The 20,861-nt window shown below is 38.1% G+C and overlaps 2 protein-coding genes across 4 annotated transcripts in view; both read right to left on the bottom strand.

The window, feature by feature from the left end:
• CERS3 (ceramide synthase 3) overlaps nt 1–8,711 on the bottom strand; it is a 53,933-nt gene extending 45,222 nt beyond the window's left edge. For 2 of the 3 annotated variants that reach the window (XM_009681203.2, XM_068958162.1), the window contains exons 1-3: nt 8,589–8,711; nt 6,078–6,247; nt 1,688–1,917 (exon numbers count right to left, since the gene is read on the bottom strand). The gene's annotated coding sequence lies outside the window, so the exon portion shown is untranslated. The other variant, XM_068958163.1, reaches the window with a different exon arrangement.
• Nucleotides 8,712–8,798: 87 nt separating this feature from the next.
• On the bottom strand, nt 8,799–20,787 carry LINS1 (lines homolog 1). The gene is made up of 7 exons (XM_068958161.1): nt 20,607–20,787; nt 17,057–17,600; nt 16,879–16,968; nt 15,487–15,628; nt 14,596–15,186; nt 10,929–11,109; nt 8,799–9,681 (listed from the first exon to the last, which is right to left on the bottom strand). Exons 2-7 carry the CDS (start codon nt 17,462–17,464, stop codon nt 8,799–8,801), a joined length of 2,295 nt encoding a protein of 764 aa, XP_068814262.1. The 5' UTR covers nt 17,465–17,600; nt 20,607–20,787.
• Nucleotides 20,788–20,861: the final 74 nt, after the last annotated feature.

Genomic DNA, 20,861 nt, shown 5'->3' with positions numbered 1-20,861 from the left:
GAGGTAGACAGACCCCAGATCTATGATGTGAAAGAACATACTGGAAATAGGGTAGCAGATGCTTTTCTTTAACAGATGAGAGCCAGATTCAGCAAGAGGCTTCTGTCAGATCAAATGTGTGAAGAAAAACGAGGGGAGAGTTTTAAGTGCAAGAGGTGATGCTGAGCTACATCAGAAGCCAACTCCATCGTGGATGGAAGGTAGCTACAAGGTCTTTGTTGCTGCTCCCTTTTCTATGCCATTTTACGTTTCCTTCGTATCACCCTCTAGTTAAACATATGTATGGAAAAATGAGCTTTGCTGTTACAGTGCAGTCACCTAATGTACTCTGCAGTATCCCTGTGCACCCAATCTCCTCGCTTCACCTCTTTGAACTACGAGCGTCTCAGGAAATGAAACATCCCATTGCTCACATCCATTGCATGATCAAGAATAAACACATTCTTAGCAGTAATACGTACAACAGTGCCAAAACACATGGGAAAAGAGTAGAATACTTGGAAGTGGAGAGTGGGCCTGAGGGTGCAAAGGCAAAGATGTTGACTGCTTCGCCTGCACCACGGATGACTCAGTGTTTTAAATTAGCCTTTGGGAGGTAGGGAAAGAGACGGGGTGGTGCAGTTGCACTACCTTCTGAAACAGAGTCTGGCAGACAATGAAGGTCTTTGGCTATCATACAGTGCCTCAAACTAGACATTGCCTTTAATGATTTCTTCACCACCCCAAACAAGAAATTGAACTAAGTCTCTTGTGCATCAATAGTTCCCTAGTTCTCCTCCTATTGGCTATCTCTTCCTTTGCAATTTAACCTGCTCACACGTTTTCAACCCACAAAGCCAACTAGAGGAGGAGCCAGAACATAACTGCTGTTTCATTATTTCAGCTTCTGTTTGGCATCTCTTCATGTCCTAACAAATGCAAGAAACACACTGATACACGTTAGCTGAAGATGCAACTTCTTCATCAGTGGGGTCACCCCTGCCGAAGATTTGATCCAAGCTAGGAATTTAACTAAAAATAGATATATATTAAAAAAAATAAGAGGAAAAAATGCACGGGGTTTCACCACTTGACTGTTACAGCATAACTTTGAAAGAAGTATGTTTGGCAGCTTGTTTAAAGTGCATTATTCATAGCAGTATCTGCTTCAGATCTTCAGCAGCTAAGTAATGTATTTTACTCTGTTAAAATGACTTTCATATGGAACAGGTTTTTCATAGCATTTTAAAGAACGCTTTTTCAAGCAACTTAAATTCAAGGTTTTTTAATGAAAACACATTTACATTAACTAACTTCATTTTTCCTGTTAATTTTTTACCTCCCTTCTCATTCAGAATTAATTGGCTCTTAGAAATACTTTCTAGAATGATGAAACAGGAGGTAAAAAACAAAAAGTAAAAACTACTACTGTGACCTGTACATCCTTCTCTAAAATAGAAAGCAGTTCTCATGGGTTGAATTAATTAGTGGTAATATACACAATCTCACCAGCACCTGTTCCAAATGTCTAACCTGTTTGAATTCCTTATCCTAAGACTATTAAAAGAGTTGCTCTAACTTTCCCTTATCTCTTATAAAACAGACATTAGAGACTAGCACATGCTAACAATTCAAACCATAACCTCACATATAAAAAAAAAAAAAGAAAAAAGAAAAAAAAAAGAAAAAAAGAAAAAGAAATTCCTACCTTTATGATGTTGCAGTTGAAGAGAATGTAAGCACATTAGCAGGGAAGAAGTATTACGTTCACTACTTTGTCAAGGTAAACACGCCCTCTCTCCAGAACACTCTCAAATTCTTCAGAGACCCACCCAGCAAAGCTGCACTTCAAGATTTGTGACTGAAGGCAATCCTGACGTCATATGTATCCAGTCAGTGCAACTCTGGAGTAGTAAGGCTGAGTGCCTTCCCTTGTGCCTGTTTCAACACAGTAGATGAAGAAATGTTCTAAGTCACATGATATTTTGTTGCAGTGTGTGAATTTGTCTCAACTTAAATTGCTCTAGACATGCATGGGAGGATGCTTGTGCCTGCTGACTATGCCAAAAAAAAAAAAAAAGGGGGGGGGCATCACCCCTTTTACTGGCCACCCCCAGGAATACTTCCTGCCTCAATCAGCTGAATGCTTTACAGAGAGTCCCAATTCCTCAGAAGATATAAACTGGAATTCTTGAAATGCCTAAAGTAGAGGGAACTTACACAAACTGAATGTGTGTTTGTTGCTTTAAAAACATGTTAATTTTACTTAACCCTAGGTGAATAAGTAACAGCATCCAAAGATGTTGGCACTGCTCAGTATTCTGATGGTAGGACATCTTATTGGAAAGAGTGAAAAGCGTGTCATGTACAAGTTAGGAGCCTCAACATTTTGAGTCTGCAGAGAGGCTCTATTAGCCTTCTTTTTCTGCTTGCAGCGAACAGCAGCCCATGCAAAAAGAACAGGCATGTCAAAGCTGGATCAAAGTTTAATCTCACCCAGTACATTGTCTCTGAAGGCAGCTAAGAGCAGATGGCTATGGAAGAGTAAAAGAACAGGATAAGCACAATATGGTAATTGCTGATACCCCCCCAGCCTTCAGTAGTCTGGGGCTCAAAGACTTCCTAAACCAGAGAAAATGTCTATGTACATAATAGCTCTGCACAGACTTTTTCCCTTAGTTTCCACAACTCCTTTTGAGCACATGGAAACTCTCATCATAATCCATAAAACTGCAATAAAAGAAGACACAGCCAGTATCTGGATCCAGTTCTAATTTTCCCCCAAAGTGATTTGGGCTGAAAGGTTTGCTTTTGTTCATACAGGTTTTTTTGTTGTTTTGTTTTGAAGTATTGGGGTTTTTTTGTAGCTATTGCACTTCTTTAGTCCTACTGTAAAACAGGGAGCGGTATGCAATAAACTGAAGCACCAAAGGCATATTAAACATGAAGGAGGATTATTTTAGGAAGGTAGTAGTATGGCTTTGCGATTGCTTTAAATTATTTCCACACTTTCCCACATCTGAACCATGAGAATGAACCAAGCAGAAGATTTAGGAACACTTTGCCAATTAGGAAAGCCTAGAGCAAGCTGATTCATATATCACTTGGCTAATACAGTGCCAGTAACATAATAGGTAATTGGCAGGAACACCTCTTATGCCTCAATCCACAGTTTCTTCACTGTTGCACTAAATTGCAAAAAAACCTTTTGTTTAACTGCAGCAAATTTGGGGCTGCTCCAGATAATAAAATAGGGGAATGTGGTTTCTATATACTTTTTTGAAGAGCATTTGTTAGGTTGAACTTACCATCTATGTAGGATTATATCACAAGATTAACGATATTGCACAGTAAACAAGCTAACCATACCCTCTTGATCAAGGCCCACTGACCTTTCAATTATCACCGCACGCTCCTAGCACTTTTTCCTTGAGGTATCTCAAATTTGAATGCTGCAAAAAGGAAAACCAACCAGCCAAACAAAAATCTTAGTCTGTACATCTCATTAGGAAAAATTCCCAATGTGAACACTCCTTACTTGCAGCGTAACACCCATTCACTCAGATGACAATTAAATGTAACTAGATAATGAAGACATGTATTAGACCCAAACAGTTATGTCACATATCACTAGAAAGGACAACATTTACATAAAATAATTTTTCAGTGAAAAAAATATTAGAATAAAATCCAACAAAAACATTCACAACTTTTTTTCCTCGTCACCTAAATACATATAGTAAATTCCTGTGAATCCACCCGTTGGATGTGAGTTTTCACCTGAGTTTAAGTAATAGTTAACTATCTCAGTAGGGAAAACAGCCTCAGCTAGTCTGCTAAACATACTAAATCTTAAATTTCTGGGATCAGATCAGTGGCATATGATGGCACCTGCAGGGCAGTCAATAAATATTTAAATAAAATAAAAACAAGGGTTTTTTTTTTGTTTGTTTTCTTTTATACAAAAAGCAAAGAAAGTTTAAATTTATCTGGGGCGCCACAGATCAATGTCCTTGTTAAGGCTTATGCATGCAACTCACGAAATCTTAGCAAAAAAAGCTGCACCTGAGGCTTGACTTTTATTGTTCACCCTGTCCATTCCAAATATAGTGCTGCTGATTTGTTCAAATAAAATTCCCATTATTTGTTCAAATAATATTCCCTATCTTAGGATGCAGTAAACCGAGACACAAAATATTCTAGCTGGAACAGCCAGCAATTTAACAGTCAATCAACCAGTTAGTTCAAAGGAGAGTTTTTAAATTCATTTCCAACAATCTAAATAATATAGGATAAAAAAAAAAAAGCTGCATTTTTTATCCTTGGGGCTACAAGCACTGGTTTAACAAGTATACGAAAATAAACCTCAACAATTTGTATCACTTGCACATTAGAGAATATTACAAAAGTTGTGTGATTACATTAATAGGAAACTCTCATAGTATCAATATCTTACTCTCTTCTATCCAAAGAGAACATAAGTGCAAAAATATCAGCATGTTCTTCGTGAAATTTAAAGAAAATCCCTTTGACGACTCACAGCCAGCAAGAAGTCCATGCCTCCCCCAATCATCTTACACTATAAAACTACAAAAAATGCTAGCATCACACTACTGAATGTTTTAAACCTAGGTGAAGAAATACTTGTTTAGAGGGTTCGATATTCTGTTGAAGATGACCTAGCACTAGGTTCCTCTCTGAGGAGATAAAGAATTAAAAAAAAAAAAGTCAGTAATTTTATACAAAGGCCCACAACGCAGCATCTATAATTCTCACATCAATTTCTCAATTTTTTCAGATCCTCCACTTGAAAGGGCATTGCTGATGGAAGCTTATGTTTCGCAGTACAGCTAAGTAGGATCCAGAAACGACTAAGGATACTGTAATGCTATCTAAGAGTTTTTCACCACAAGTATACCACAAGTATATGGTTCTATTCCTTCCTTCTTTCCTTGTTTTGTATAGAGTCAGCTTGTCCATTAGTACGTGTTTCTGACTTAGATTTCTGAAGCCTTCAGAGCAATTGGCAATAAACTCTCCTCCATGCTATTTAAAGAAATCATGCCTTGGGAAAGCTCAAGACTGAGAGATATTACTCAGTCAAGTCCAGTCCATGCCTCCTGTCAAGCTAGTGATAATAACAGGCTGCTTATGATCCAACCTGACCTACACAACTTGCTTCTAGCAAGATTTCAGAATGAATGAGGTAGCCTAAAAGAGTTGTGCAAAGCACAGGAGTCTACCAATCCATTCAGACAACTCTAAAGTAGCATTGTAATGGCCACAGTATTTTCAGCTCCTTCTGATAGCTAAAGTTTCTTATAAATCTTTAATACTCACTTTAGACACCATCCCAGAGTGACTTTAGGAGAAGTACAGACACTGTTTATCCTGCAGTGATTAAACTAGGGAACAATCAGCTTTATAAGAGTATTGTTAGTACAGAAATACTCAAGGTTGGGTTTTGTCGTTGTATTACAGAATGAAAACTTATATTACAAGTCTTAAAACTAGAATGTAAAGCAATCATAAATATCGGAGGAAGTCCAGTCTGAAGAACCACAAGCACAGAACCACCAGGATTTAGGCGTAATCGCAGTCAAGCTCTAAAAATATTTACAGTTTAGTATCTATTCTAAAAAGAAAAAAAAAAAAAAGGAAAAAAGGCACATTTCGTAAACAACTTTAGTGCTAACCACTTACCTCATTAAAGCATAATTTATTTTGCTGATGCTGCAGGAAAACTCAAAACAACTGCACAAACATAAATGGAAACGGAGGACATTTCAGTTTAAGTCCTCAAACAGGCAACTCTCCCTAGACAGGTCATTTGCATTGTTCTGGATCTTGCTTTGCAATAATACAAGAGAGTTGTTAGATATCAATACCCAAAGACAAGGCCATATCATACTCCTAGTAAGAATTAGCACCATAGACCCAGTTCAGAAGTTCTAATTTAACATTGGTAAAGGCAGCTGAGGTTCTGCAGCTGAATTTATTCACTCTATAAATTGTTCTGGCCTAACGAAATACTAGCTCTACCTAAAATCTTTAGATAGCAAAAACTCAGGAAAAGAAGTAAAATCTGAAATACTCACCAATGGATTAACATATACATTCTTTTGCAAAGGTATTTTCTTTGTGTTGCTTTTGAAACACAGTCTTAGAACTACTAGTTACTTGCAGTCTCTCACGCTCATTTTGTTGCTCAAAGAATACAAGGAGGAATAAAAAAAAGTTGACTCAAACTTTTATTCCATCTCAGGTCCTATAGTTCATAAATGGAAACATATCACCACGTTAAGGCCAGACACTAACCACATTTACCTACTTTTACCATTAAAATATTTTGAAAATTTCAACAGTGGATTTTTGAGAAGTAAAATACGTGGGAATGATCACTATTAATAACTGGGCACACAATCAAGTTTGTGCCCATAAGAATTAAATTCACTTAGACTGCAATCTAACACTGCTTTATTTAAATATATACACATGTATCTAGGCTCCTACACTTCTTACTAAATTTACACACTATTCTGAGGAGTCCAAGCTTTTACTTAAAAAAAAAAAAAGTTTCTACAGTTGCAGAGCTAATCCCTGACAAACGTAGTGAAGACTAGCACTTATCAAAACAGAAATATCTACCCATTACACCATTCCTACCCTTCTCATCTTATCAATGGGCAAAAAATACTGTTCTAATTTAACATTCCCAACTGGCAACATAAAAATCAAGAAATGCTGAATACTATGTTCAATGAAATAATGAGGTTACTTTGTTAAAATAAACCAGTCAGTAAAGGCTAGATTAGAAAAGAAGAGGGAGCAGTGGAAAAGATTTTGCTGAAACATAATTACTTAAATTTAAAATTGTGATCTTGAGAAACTCTTGCTCAACTGCCTTGCCAAAGGCACTTCCCTTATTTGAACTGAAAAGTTCCCAAGTTGTCTAGAGTTGCATCTTTGAATATGCCCAGAGGCTTTTTCGTCTTCAGCAGCTCAACATCTAGGTCATACCCAAGTTCAAACAGTAAACAGAAACTAGGCATTCTTCTGCCTAGGACAACTCAGAGGTTGACTGTACCTGTTAGTTTTAACTAAAGTGACTATAAGAGTAACTGTACAATTTTTCATTCATTGACATTTTCACCCACTCCTAAGCACAAAATCCATCTGCAAGAAGAAAACAAAGTACAACATAGACACATAATGTTTGGGTTTATTACATGTCAATATGACTGCTAAGAAGGGGAAGGAGATCACTCTGCCCTATAAAACAGCCTAGTGATTACAGCTGTCATCCTGAAAGAGTAAGATCAAGGAAGGTTCAAACCTTCCTTTGAAACATAGGTCTTTCAAATGTCTCAGGAGGGCACCCAAATTTCCAGCTAAATTATTCTGTAAACTCCATCTAGTCTTCTCCCCCATCCACCACATCCATCCACTCACTAGTTCAGAGCTCAAGACTAATCTAGCAGATTATCACAGAGATGTGGGGGTCAACTACTCCAAAGACGGTTTGTCTTACTCGATATCTATTTTAATTTTACATTAAATACCTATCTTAAAAGGAAGATAAAACTTGGTTCTCTCAGACAATAGAGCACTCAAGATCCTCTCCTGAAGTTATGAAGAGGAAAATTGCTTCCTTACAGTTCTGAGGAAGTCTAGAAATTTGGAGGAATCCCCCCCTGCCACCAATATTTTCCCATTACCTAATCCTTATAGCATCATTACAAGCTGCATGTTAAGCGTACCAACATTAGGTAGCTTCCACTGCTTCGGATCCTGTTCTGAACTAGCTTTCCCTGGGCACTGTCTTAGACACTTACTTTTTAGGTAATTAAAATTAGTTCTAATAAAGGATGCAAGTGTAAAAGTTTAAGTTTGACATCCATCTTACTGCACTGAAAATATTTAATTTCAGTCATATTTCTAATTTAACACGTTCTTTAAATAAATACGCGTTCTATACAGAATGTATAAGGGAAGTGAGGCGTTTTGTTTGAATTTCACTTCTGTGCTACCCAAGCTTGATTTTAGATTTCATGCTGCATTACAATGCTCTATAGATAGGCAACACAACGCCTACAGATAGGCTAGTCCAACATCTACCTTTCTTTATAAAGGAATATAGTATAAAACATTTAAGAAACATTAAATTCAACTTTCAGTGAAATGGTAAGATTGCTGATAAAATCAGGTAAACAGTAACAGCTAAAACATACATCTTGGACATCAATTAAGCATTTCAGCCCAGAAGAGACACCTGTTTTTGGCAGTTGTGAGAGTACCCCAGCATGTCCATTTAGGCCAGACCACTGATGCAGAACAAACAACATAAACACAAAACAAAGAACTGTCCCTGACTAAAAGGTTTTATTTAGCTCAACCTCTAAGCATGTAAGTGTTGCAGTAGTACTGCACCAGAGTCCCTAAATCACTACCGATCTGGCAGTGGCTTCACACATCAGCATGACATCAGGTATAACTGACATCACTTTAAACATCATATACTGTTGATATACTTTCAGATTAATCATTTATTATCAGATTTTTAAAACCTAACAATTCATCTTTATATACAAGGACAGTGACATACATACCGTGAATAAGCTTAGGACTCTAAGGTAACGGGATCAGGTCACTGAATGCAACTGCAAATTTTAAGGTCTTTTTAAGGAGTGAACAAAAACAAGTTTAGCCTGTTCAGTTTAAATACATGATAGGTGCAAAAGGCATGAGCTTTAAAGTTCATTTATCTTATGTAAACATTCCCTTGCACACCAGTGAGAAATCAACAGAACACTTTTGTCTTAACGTGGATTCACATTCTTACTGATCTTCTCAATGTGACTCAGTAGTTTTAACAATGCAGATGGATTATAGGGGAAAAGATTTCTTCTCTGCAATCTTGAAATAGCTATTTGCAGTTCTTCCAAACATGATGTTGATTTGTAAAGCATTATTCTTCGGGGAATGATGTTATCTGAAGACACCCTACAAGCCAGAAAGGATGAGGTATTAGACCCCTTTTGTTTCAGAGGCAACACTTCAGACTTGAGTGTATTTTGTTTATCATCTATGCAGTTGCAAACAGCTTCCCTTATCTTTGCCTCGCCCTCGCAATTTGAAGGCATCTGCTTTGTGTTTACCAAACACTCTTCTCCAACCGTCTCTAATTCAGAATCTTCTGAGCTGTCATAATTAACAAGGCTTTGAAGAGAATCCAGCAGAGGCACACTATCAGTGCACTGCAATGAGTTAGACTGGTTGGACTCTGCAACTTCATTATCACCTTGCTGCGTTGCAAATAGTAAGTAATTGTGAGAAGAAGCCAAAGACAGAGTCTGCGGATCTGGTTCGCAACAAGCATCAGTCATATAGTTTTGTTTTCCTTCAGGGGGTGGCTTGTCAGAAGAAACGGATTGAAAAGTGCCAGGTCTCGTATCAAAATGGTTACAGACGTTGACAAAATGGTGCCAGTCTTCTCTCAGAAGTTTTAAATACCTTACCAAATACTCTAGAAAACAAGTTTCCGATGAAATCAAAAAATCTAGAAGAACTGTGGAATCAAATGCAATATTTTTTAGGAAAAATAAAAAGATACAGTGGGGATTATAGCCACTTGCATGAGTAAGGTAGTTCCAAGTTTCCTCCTCTTCTAGGCTCAAGCTACGAGCAGCGTCACGTCGTAACCTGAAAAGTAGTTAGTGAAATTGATTAAATTCAATGGAAATTAAGAGCTGTTTAAAAATAGGTATTTTCATAAAACATTACTGCTGATCTTTTTTGGTGTTCTCAAACACAGACTTTAACAGCATGCATACCAGATCCTGCTGCAAATAACTGTTTCTACAGTGATACATTTCCAGATAAACATTTTAAATCAACAAAATTATGTTTAAAAATAAGCAGAAAAGCACCTGCTGGAATCAAAACAGAGGAATTTGCTTTGATAGAATGGCTTTCTGTGCAAGACCCACAGTTTTGAAATTTGTTCCTCCCTACGGAATGTAACATTTTGAAATCCAATAGCCCACCAGACACATCTGTTTTTGTCAAAAAGTAAACACCACAAAGAAAATAAAGTTTAGATACCAGAATGAGAAAGAATTCAGGCAGGTGGAAGATCAGAGAGTTTAGGAACAGAAGGCACTTAAATCAGGCTTTTTAAAATTGTACTCCTCCTTAAGATGCATTCTGGAAGCAACAAAATTACTTACAACATGAATTGTTTAACATTTTTGTAAATCTAAACACAGACTAACTCTCAGGATGCTAAGCCTACCGGAAAAAGCAGCCTACTTGGATTTACGTTCCTGAAAAAAAGTTTATATTGCTAAGATACTATCTGCAATATCTTGAAATTTGAAGCTTGAGGGATAAGAGCTTGAGCTCTTATAAATTAGGATAGTACCTGGTATGAGAATTTAAACAACAATGAAGCAGTGAATGTCCATGACAAATCTATAAACACCACGATTCAGATGTTAGTAACAACAGTGGGGTTTTTGCTGTTTTTAAACCAAACAGGAATTAACATGGGCCCAATCCTTAGAGGGCTACTATGCCACAAGTCCCTGAATTCTTGGACTTTAGTTATAATATTGCATTCTTCTCAGACTCTCAATGTTGAAAGAAAGCAGTCTTGCCTTTTGTATAATTACTATTTCAGATCTGTGAAATCAATTATTCTGGATTAACAATACAATCAAGTATTTGACAGAAAACTGTTGCACAACTCTCTCACGTCAATCTAAAACACTTAATCAAGTTATCAGAAAAGTTAACAGCTCTTACACCATACATTACTACATAGTTTTGAGTCTTATTTTAAAAATATGCCTTCTTTACGCAGTCATCAATAAAAATGTCATTACATATTTTGCAACAACCTTATTAAATTATTCTTCATAGTTCTATCAAATAAAAAGTATACTAACCTATGAAATTTTAAATATATGAGTAACAATGCTTTAGCAGCTTCCCACATATCATCATCTTGCTCTATGAAAATCAAGGAAAGCCATTCACAGTGATGTACAACTGGGTGAGAACATGAGGAAGATGTCAGATGACCCCTCCAGAAAGTCAACAGCTGGGACATGGAACTCTGAAACTCTCCTGAAAACATTAAAAAAAAAAAAAAAAAAAGAAAAAGTAACTGAATTTTGCTATAGTTTTTCATTACTAAACAAGATACATACTTTTTAAATTTAACAATGCATAACATTGAATGTATTTATCATTCTGTAGCTCAACAGATTTAACACAGCATCATCAAATTTTGTAGACTAGTTCTTGCTTCTCGGTACCAAAGAAATAAAGAAACATTTTGCAGAAAGCCACAAAGAGTTATCTAAACTTAAATTCAACGGGATGGCTATTCTTCGTAACTCTACATGTATCAATGTTTAGATGGCAATGTCAGCTGTCATACATCCTGCAGAAAATGAGTTCACTCATTAGGTATAGCACTCTTTTTTTCTCCCAAAGATGAACATAAAACTTAAGGATGCAGGCTATTCATAAAACAACAATATTCCTGAATGCCAGTAACTCAACTCTCTTGGTGTTCAAGAAAAAGTAATCACAGGGGAACAAAAACTTGTGGGTATAAGAGGATTCACCCTATTAGACCTAACGTTGCAGCCTAATGAATAAGATTATACTTTCAAAAACTTGTAGATATAAGAAACCTATAAAAATTTAAATACATCTATACAGCTGGGTTTTCTGTTTTTCTTTAGCTTCTTGGTTAGGTAGTTTCATTGGTATGTGGCAAACTAAAGACAGGTGAATTGTAATCTAGTCAAAGCCACAGATTTAACGATCCAATATGACCACTTGGTGAGATTTCATCTTGGTTATTCCTTCCCACATGAAAGAATAATCCAATTTTAATGTTTTAATGGGGTTGAAGCTAAAACCCCTTCTGTGTGTTTCACTGTAGATAATCAGCTGCAGTCCCTGGGAACAAACTATCATTCCTCCAACAAAATAAGGTATCAGGCTTATAATACAGTCAAAATTAAACCTATTCTTTATAAAATAAAATCTTCAATGATATACAGTCATTACGTTTCTCAAGTGCATATGGGCTTGGAGTAAAGGTATGTTCATGTGATGGTACAAAATCCTTGTTAAAAGTCCTGAGTTCACTGACCTTAAGGTAAATCTTCAGTATTGATTTCCCACCCTCTAAACATTGCACTCCTGAATGGGAAAACCACCTCAAAACCATTTCAGTGCAGTGGTTTACTCTTGAAAGTCATATAATTGAGAAATAGACTGTTTTCCATAAGTCAAGAAACTTACCTCTTCAATACTAATGGAATACTATAAAAAGATTCTTCATGTCTGAACTTAGGTACCAGCTTTTCACATAACGTAGCATATATTCAACATTTAGAAGACAGGGGTGGAGGGGAAAAAAAAAAAAAAACAGTGACATACATCTTCATCCAGAAGGTACTCCTTAGGTAAGAATTCTCATGCTGCTGGAAAGTACATTATGGCTCAAAGAGCAAAGATGCATGGTTTATATAAACAGTGATTAATGCTTTTACAAGACTTCTTGCAACATGGGAATCAATTTGACTCACAAAATCAGCATTATGCGGCTTGCCTGAATGTTTAAGATTCACTTTTCCTCCTAGCAAAGACATACAAACAGCAACTTATCTTAGTTATTAATAGTCACTATTCAGATTGAAATTCTTCCCTGTACATCAAAGCTATCTGGAAATTACTCTCAAAATTGAAAGGAATTAAAGTTAAGTCACTCTAATTCATATTAATAAAGAAAGATGGGATCAACTAGCTTCCCGGAAGGGAAGGTAGCATATTAAAGAACAAGCACTAGAATGCTAACCACTTCGTTTAATGTTACTAAAATAGAAGCACCATTATTTTCAACTTGAAAATCTTCATGATGGCTATGGTATTTGAACTGAACTTAAAAAAAAAAAAATGTTTGTGGCTTGAGTCTGGAAAAAAAAAAAATCAGACTTTTTCTTTAAGACATACAGATTTTTTTTTTTTAAATAGGTATCCAAAATAGTTTTAGGCTACATTTATTCTATTCACTTGTCCTTGGAGGATCTCAGAGTCTCTAGATGTTTTCAGAAGGTGGTCTGTAAGGAAAATCCTCGCTACAAATACTTAACAGCTGTAAGAATGCAACTGGAATCACAAATACGACATCTTCCAAAATCTGGAAAAAGCATCAGAAGCTGTCTTGCAGAATTCTGTAGCTCTTTTGCACAGTCAGATTCAAAAAAAGTGGATTTTATGCTTTTTACAGAACGTAGAAATATAAAAAGTAGAATAACATTTACATCTAGAACTTGTAAAAAATGCCCCAGTACATTTAGAATGCTGTCAAATTTCATCACTGTACCAAAAAAAAAAACAAAAAACAAACAAACTGATTTTTCACCACATTGACAACTGGTTGACAGTAAGGAGCGCCTTTCCATTTTGGCCATGAAGTCTGTAATTGAGGGACAGCAAGCTACTTTGATCATACAATTTGCACATCCACGTTCACATGGCTTAGAGTCAGAAGACGTGTATCATACGCCTCCAAAAGGTAAAGAGGCGAGTGGGACTATGCAATTCCCGAGTATCCCACAGGCAGAAGAGAACAGTCTCACCCCAGCACTCCATTATAGCATAGGAGAAGGCTGACTACAACCTGGCTAGAGTGACACAGCAATGCTTTCTCTCCCATCAGGAATGCAAATTACACAGCATTCCCCTGCCCTCCCACTGCCTGCCTTGTGGCATAGCCCTAGCACAAGAGACTTGATCTTCTAATTATTATATGAGTTGGATTATTATCCAACTCATCTCTTCCGTAGAACAAACATAACTCAGGTTGAGCAGGTATGGAAAGTATGGCTAGCACCTACCAAACCATAGGACTAGGCGTATTATAAGTGAGGGTAAAGAACAACACTATACTCCGCGAACTTCCACAGTCTTCCCTTCTTTTATTTCTTCGGGTTCGTTATTTTTTTCCCTTTTCTACCTTTGCTGTTTTCTGCCCTATTACATTATCTGTCTGACAGTAGCGGCTAGTACATTCAATCAAGATAAAAAGGCATAATGGTACTTTAAAGGTCTACCTCCACATTAGAAACCAGGAGAGCACTACCTGCCCTTCCTTTAGTTCTCCATCCATGAATAGAGTAGATGCTTGTTCTATGGGCTCTCTTCTTTCCCAGCTCGAGAGGAGACCAATTTCCTCAAGCTAGCTCATCTATTTCATATATTAGCAAATGCTCTCAAAAAGAACGGTTTTCAATCCCAAACGCAGCTGTTTCAAGCCCTCCATATTCCTAGGCTAAGGCTAGGATCAAAGGCAAGGAGACAACTAATAAGCAGGACACAAAGTGACAGTGGTAGCAGGTTTTCTGTGTGGCTTCCCTCCTCCCTCCATATTCTCTAACATTCAGTTCATTTAATTTTCAGAAAAATCAATTTCTTCATACTAATAACTTCTAATTCAGTTGAATTATATTTAGTCTCAATGAGCTGTGACTAGAAACATGAAAGTTTTAAGACTCTTACTGCTTGATGAACAAAACAAAAAGAGACTATTACCTTTGACTTCAGCTTCTGTAGCAGAATTCTGAAACTTGAATTCCAATGCTTTAAGCACAACTAGACTTAAGGCTCTGAGAAGGGTTTGGTCAGGACCACTGTGAGTATTATCTCCAGGATGGGGTTCACTGCCTCCAAAGTAGCTCGCCTTTTCACTGAGAGGGATCTGATTAAGCCAAGTCAAATTTACGCCTTGCAGAACAGCATTACTCAGTGCAAGCATATCCTCATATAAACATGGCTTTTGTAAGAACAGTGGTCCACCCACAGCATATTCTCTAGACTTGTAAAGGATACATTTCTTAAGGAATATAATGAACAATTTCTTGAATAAATAATGAACTGATGAGCTAATGAGATTCAGGACATAAGAAACTTTCGCAAATATCACTCTCTGGCATCTCAGTGGTAATTCTAATTCAACTCTGGAAGCCAAAAGAGCTTCAAGCAGATCTATGAAACTGATCAAATTGTTTGCAGCTTCAGAACAAGGTGAAGTATAGTGGTGACTGTCAAAATGATGGAACAAAATGGAATTATAAAATCCTTCAAGCACAGCATCAAGAGGAGCCAACAACTTCTTCAAGATACCTACGGCAACAAGAAGAACGTTACACAGAGATGCACTTGCAGAAGTACAACACAGTCAGCTATAGCACTTAAAAGATCCTCATCAAATAAGCAGCAAACAGCTGATTGTGATTATTTTCAGTTTTTAAGCATGTTAAAAACATTACATTTTTAACAGTACTTTGCCTCCCTCTTTACAACCAAGAAAATAAGCCACTGCCATTGATATTTTCAGACAAGCTGCTCTGGAGGAGATTATAAGTAATTTTCCTCCCCCTAGTGGGCACTCATATTGATAGCATCATAAGTTTGTTACAGTACCTGCTTTAGGTAAAACTTTATCTTTCAAAATGTCCCTGATAATAGCTGTAAGAGTCCACAAACATTCTGCTGCTTGAGTAGTTACAGGAAATTCTGACAGAGTCTTCAAACCAAATGTGAGCCAGGTGACATTTAATGCATTCTAAAAAAATACGTTCAAAAATAATCATGTATGCTTTACAATTGTGCAAATTAAATTCAACCACAATACAATGATTTAAAATTGTAGATTTTAAAAGATGTAAACATAGGCATAGAGTCAAACAGGTGGAAAACGATATCCTCCTACTTTTAAGTATGTAGATCTGTATCTACAGAAGTGAAGTCAAATAACTACGCAATAGAATTTATCTGTATTTTCCAGAAAAGAAAAAAAACCTGCTAATGTCATGTGACCTGCCTCAAATCTGATAGTACTGTAGAGACACAATAATTTAATAATTCCTAGTCCCTTAAAACTTCACAAGAAATATTACAAACGTGCTTCTGAAAGAAATCCCTGTTCAGAGAAGGTACTATGGTGCCTACAATACATATTCATCAAATATACAGTAAGTAGAAAAAATAGCAAATAATTGCAATATTCAGACAACAAAACACAGAAAAGTATTTGATTAACTTTCAATAGGTTATTACCTATTTTTATCACTGCATCAGCTAACAGCTCAATTAACTGTAAACATACTGATAACGTAGCTTATTAGGTTTTGGCAACATCCATACTGCAAGCTTAAAAAGAATGCTGTTTGGGTCTCAGATATGTTTTTCCCTTAAAATAGTTTCATAAACTCCAGATCCTTTATATAGAAAGACATTCCTCCTCACATTCCAAACTTTACTCCCGCTACACATCCAACCTCCCTTCTTTCTACACATTCTCTTAACTTCATGCATCTCCTAACACACTTGAAAAAAAATCTCTTGGAATATTTATTACATATCCTTCCTATCAATCGTTCCTGACCCCAAACCCCTTAAGATGCTCTTTAAGGGAGAACTATCATATAGCATTATTTTGTATAGCTTTCACCTTGTTCCTGATGCTGGGTCTAAAGACAGCTCAACAGAACTGCATGACATTTTGAGGGAACTAACATATATTTCATGCTGAACACCAACAGACTGTAGATCTGCCTTTCAGAAAGTTAGAGCATAATAGACACGCAGGCAACAGATGCAGCAAAGGAGCAGTCCTAATGTCTCTCCATGGGTCTAATCGCAGAATGCACATCTTAAGAAGCACTTATAGATTTTACTGTAGTCATGTAGTCCCTGCTTTTGTGCCATATAAGCACTACAAAAAGGCGGCTCTAGAGTCAAATAGAAGAACCTGAAGGCATACATTCACTAACTCATCGTTTCTAAGTTGTGGAAGGTTATACTCACACTCACCTCTTCCTTCAGCTGGAAATACACAAGAGACGCTAAACTTCTTGACGCCATGTGAGATAACAGCTGATCAGAACTACTGAGGAGACAAATCTGCAGACATGTGAAAAGAATAAAGTATCTAAGTTATATTCCCTTTTTCCCTTTCATAAAAATCTTCCAAAAGTTTGTAAAAGCTTACCAGTTTTGAGTCGATTTTTGTCTCCTTCAGAAGGAGGACAAAGATATCACAGTACTTCCGTCTTGCATCGAATTCAATTTCCTGGGACTGTACTTTAGCCACCATCATCTTGATCAAGGTTAACTGAAGCAGCATCACTTCTCGTGGACACAACGAGGAGTTCATATTTGCAAAGTTATTAGATACATCATCTGTTACAAGGACAACGGTGTCTGAAATATCAGGGTCTTGATGGCTCCTAATACCACTATTAGCAGACGGCAGATGCATCCGATTACACGATTCATCTCTTTCTGGTGACTGTTCAGTGCACAGATTGAGGAAAGAGGTATAATGACGGCTCTCCTTTGCTAGTGGAATGCCTACCAGTACATCCTTATACATCTGCTGTAGCAGAGACATCTCCATAATGAGAACAATAAATATTCTGGAGAACGTCTTATGTCTCCACTGATTATTCCTGGTCACTGCAAATTTGTTTTGAAGTTATTTTTATCCAGTAAGAGAAACAGAAGCACTATTAGGCATTTCTCTTCTAAGATACCTAGAAATAAATATTCCATTGTTACTGAATTTAATAGATAAGCAGGAAGATGCAGAAGAACTACATACATTTTTAGAGTTAATACTACCCTTACTAAACATCACGTGAAAATATACGCTATGTTTTTAAATAGCAAGAGTGATAAACTAATAGTTGCATAATTTTTTTCCCAATGGGACATTTAAATGGCGTAACTTTACAAGAATGACCATGTAGTGAAGAAGTTTATAGTCCCAAGTACGATACTACTGAAACTAAGACTGATTTGCTGGGCCTAATGCAAACAAGAATGACTACTATTAGGGACTTCATCTAAGACCACAAGAAAATTGTGATCAAGCCTTCCTCTATCTTTACATAGCTACAGCTTCCGAAACCTCATTTCTTTTTTGGGATTCCTCCAAAAACAAATTTTTATTTGAACAGGCAATGTTTATTGCTCCACTAAGATTGTGCAGAGCAACACTTCTCAAGAAACAACAAATGGAGACTAAAGAACAAATCTTCTATTCTGCTGCACGTAGACTCAAGGTGAGTAACATGAATATGCTGGAGGGAAGAACTGGGCTCTTAATTTAGTAAGGAGGACGGAACGAAACACTTAACAGAACTCCTTTACATCTACGCCTGCAGAACTCTCGTTCTGAGCCCCTAAATCTTGTAACCCAGAAGAGATGCACAAGACCAACAATGCTACAGGCCTGTAGGCTCAAGGGACCAGTGACTGAGACATTTAAAATTAGAAATTACTTAAAAAAACAAAGTGTTGAAAGCCAGTAAAAATATTTAACCACATTCAGAAAAGTTAAAGAACAGAAAAATCTTTGATCACAAAGTCAATGGAACATTTTGGAATAGCATGAGAAGACTCAGGACAGCTTAAAATGAAAACCTTTCAAGAAAAATCTTGCTCTCTCTGCTTTCAAGTGTGAGTAGCTAAGCACCTACATATTTCCAGTCATTATAAAAGCGGCTAGATAGAAAACAAAAAATAGATAAAAACCAGAAGACAACAACAATATACTTAATACAGCTGAAAAAGAAACCATGTTAATCTTAAAGAGTAATGCTAGTCTGTAATATCAGTCTTTTCAGGACAGTTTTAACACATTATCTACCCAGAACCCTTTTATTAAAAGAAAAGCATTATCTTTATCTACTGCCAAGTTGGGAGTGGGTGTTGTTTTGTATATAGAAATTTATTAATTAAATTTACTAATTAAAGACATTTACTTGAAAGAGGGGGGGAATGTCAAACGACTAAATTTGTTTCAGACATAGTAAGAGAGAGCACAGTGAAAAGCACAAAGCTAAAGAGTAAAAAAAGCAATCATACCCAGAAACAAGAAATGACAAACTCCAGCCCTTCCTTGTATTATTTATTTGTGTTATTCATGACAGCATCTAAAAAGCAATGAAGATAAGGCTCCACAGTGCCAGACACTTGCACAAACAACAGAGAGCAGTTCTAAAGAGCTAAGATACAGACAGATCAGGCAGGAAGGAAAACCATACAGTAAAAAGAGAATAAATATTTTGCTATACATTATTTTCATGTCTATTTTAGTTAGGCTTTAAAATCAAAAACAAAGTCACGTGGAGCTGCAGATAGCAAGGAGAGAAGAAATTTGATGGAAAAGGAAATAATGGAATAGAAATGAAAGCTCAGATGGCAGCTGAAGCCTGGTTTAAGGATCAACATAAACCAAATAAGTAAAGTTTAAGTGGTTGCAAATGCCCCCAGAATGTCCTAAAATAGAATTATAAAATCAGGGTATTTCTCCAGGGTGAGAGGCTTAATTTAGCCTGAATTCACATAAATCATTGGTTTGACTGGAAAAAAATAAAACTTTTGAAATATGATAGCTGCATCTACTTTCTTATTTTTTACTAACATGAATGGCTTACAATAACACACTATGATTACTCAAAGGTATCAGTGAAGAACAGGCATTATGAAAGGAAAATCTTGTCAAATCCCTACACTGCATAAGTCTTTCCCTGCTGCATATACCATTAAATGTTATCACAGAAATAGCAACCGGGAGAAAAACTATCGTCATAAAATAAAACCAGAGAATGCCGTCATGGTGCATGACTTAACAGGTAAGAGCTTGGAGGCGCTGGATCACCGTATGACACGATGGGTAAAAAACAGAGAAAACATACTTTGATCTACTTGTACCTACAGTGACTTTGTAGGTTCATCGCTCATTAAAGAATATGCTTCTGCTCAGTGCTGAAATACTATAATCGCCTCTGAAGTATCATTTCCTTCCAGAGGCTGCAAACAACCTCTACCGTGAGCTGTCCATTTCCAGACAGTTAACTCTGACACCTAAGCACGCTAGGTGCTTAACCTGCTCTTGAGCAGGCACCTTTACCCACTGCAGCACACAGGACCAGAGAGGCCTGATCAGACGTCACCGGACCCTTACTGTACCTCTAGCACTGCTGCCTCCGGCGGGTTAGGAGTAGCAACACTTGGCTAAAAGCCACTCTGCAGTCTGACAGGGAAGAGAGGTGAGAGCAGGCTACTCACTGCCCCAAAGGAGCCGGCACAAGGAGCAAGGCCGGGCGGGTAACCCAGTGCCTCGGGGGCCGGCAGGCAGGGCCTGGCCCGGCGCTCTCACCACCAGCGACAGGAGCCCCGGCCCGCAGGCCTGCTCCCTCAGCCAGGCGGCCCCTCGGCCCAGGCGGCCCTGGAGCTCCCCGCACCGTTCTTCCCCTCAGCGGCTCCCCCGCAGCCTCAACCGGCCTGGCCCGGCCCGGCGACCCTTCAGCTCGCCCAGGCCGGCTCCGAGCCCCCTCAGCTGAGGGGGGCTGGACCTCGCGCCTCCTCAGCCTCGCGCCCCTCGGCTCGGCCCGGCCCGGCCCGGCCCGCCTCGGCCTCGCGCCCCCTCGGCCCTCCGCAGTCCAGGCCCCACCCCAAACTTCCCCCCCCCACAAGGGCGCGCCCCCGCCCTCCCCCACCCAGGCTCCGCCCCTCGCTCCCCCTCCCCTCACCTGGCAGCGCGCGCGGCCCCGCTTAGTCACCCCGAGCCGCCGCGCATACGGATCCCCCCCACTACTTTCTCCCTGCTGCTAGGCAACCGCTCCGAGTCACCCGCCCCCTGGAGACAGGGCGCGGTAAGGCCCAATTCTCCTCCGTCTAAACGCCGGCGCTGCCATAGCCTTCTCCTTTTCCACCCCCGCCCCGGCTTTTCTCTGTCGCAAAACCCTACCCCCCCTCCCCAGCGCCTTTACGGCAAGGGGGAGGAG

The sequence above is a fragment of the Struthio camelus genome, chromosome 12 (genome assembly GCF_040807025.1).
Source record: "Struthio camelus isolate bStrCam1 chromosome 12, bStrCam1.hap1, whole genome shotgun sequence".
In the NCBI taxonomy this organism is placed as follows: domain Eukaryota; kingdom Metazoa; phylum Chordata; class Aves; order Struthioniformes; family Struthionidae; genus Struthio; species Struthio camelus.
Note: the sequence above shows the minus strand (reverse complement) of the source record. Positions and strands in the feature narration are given on the sequence as shown.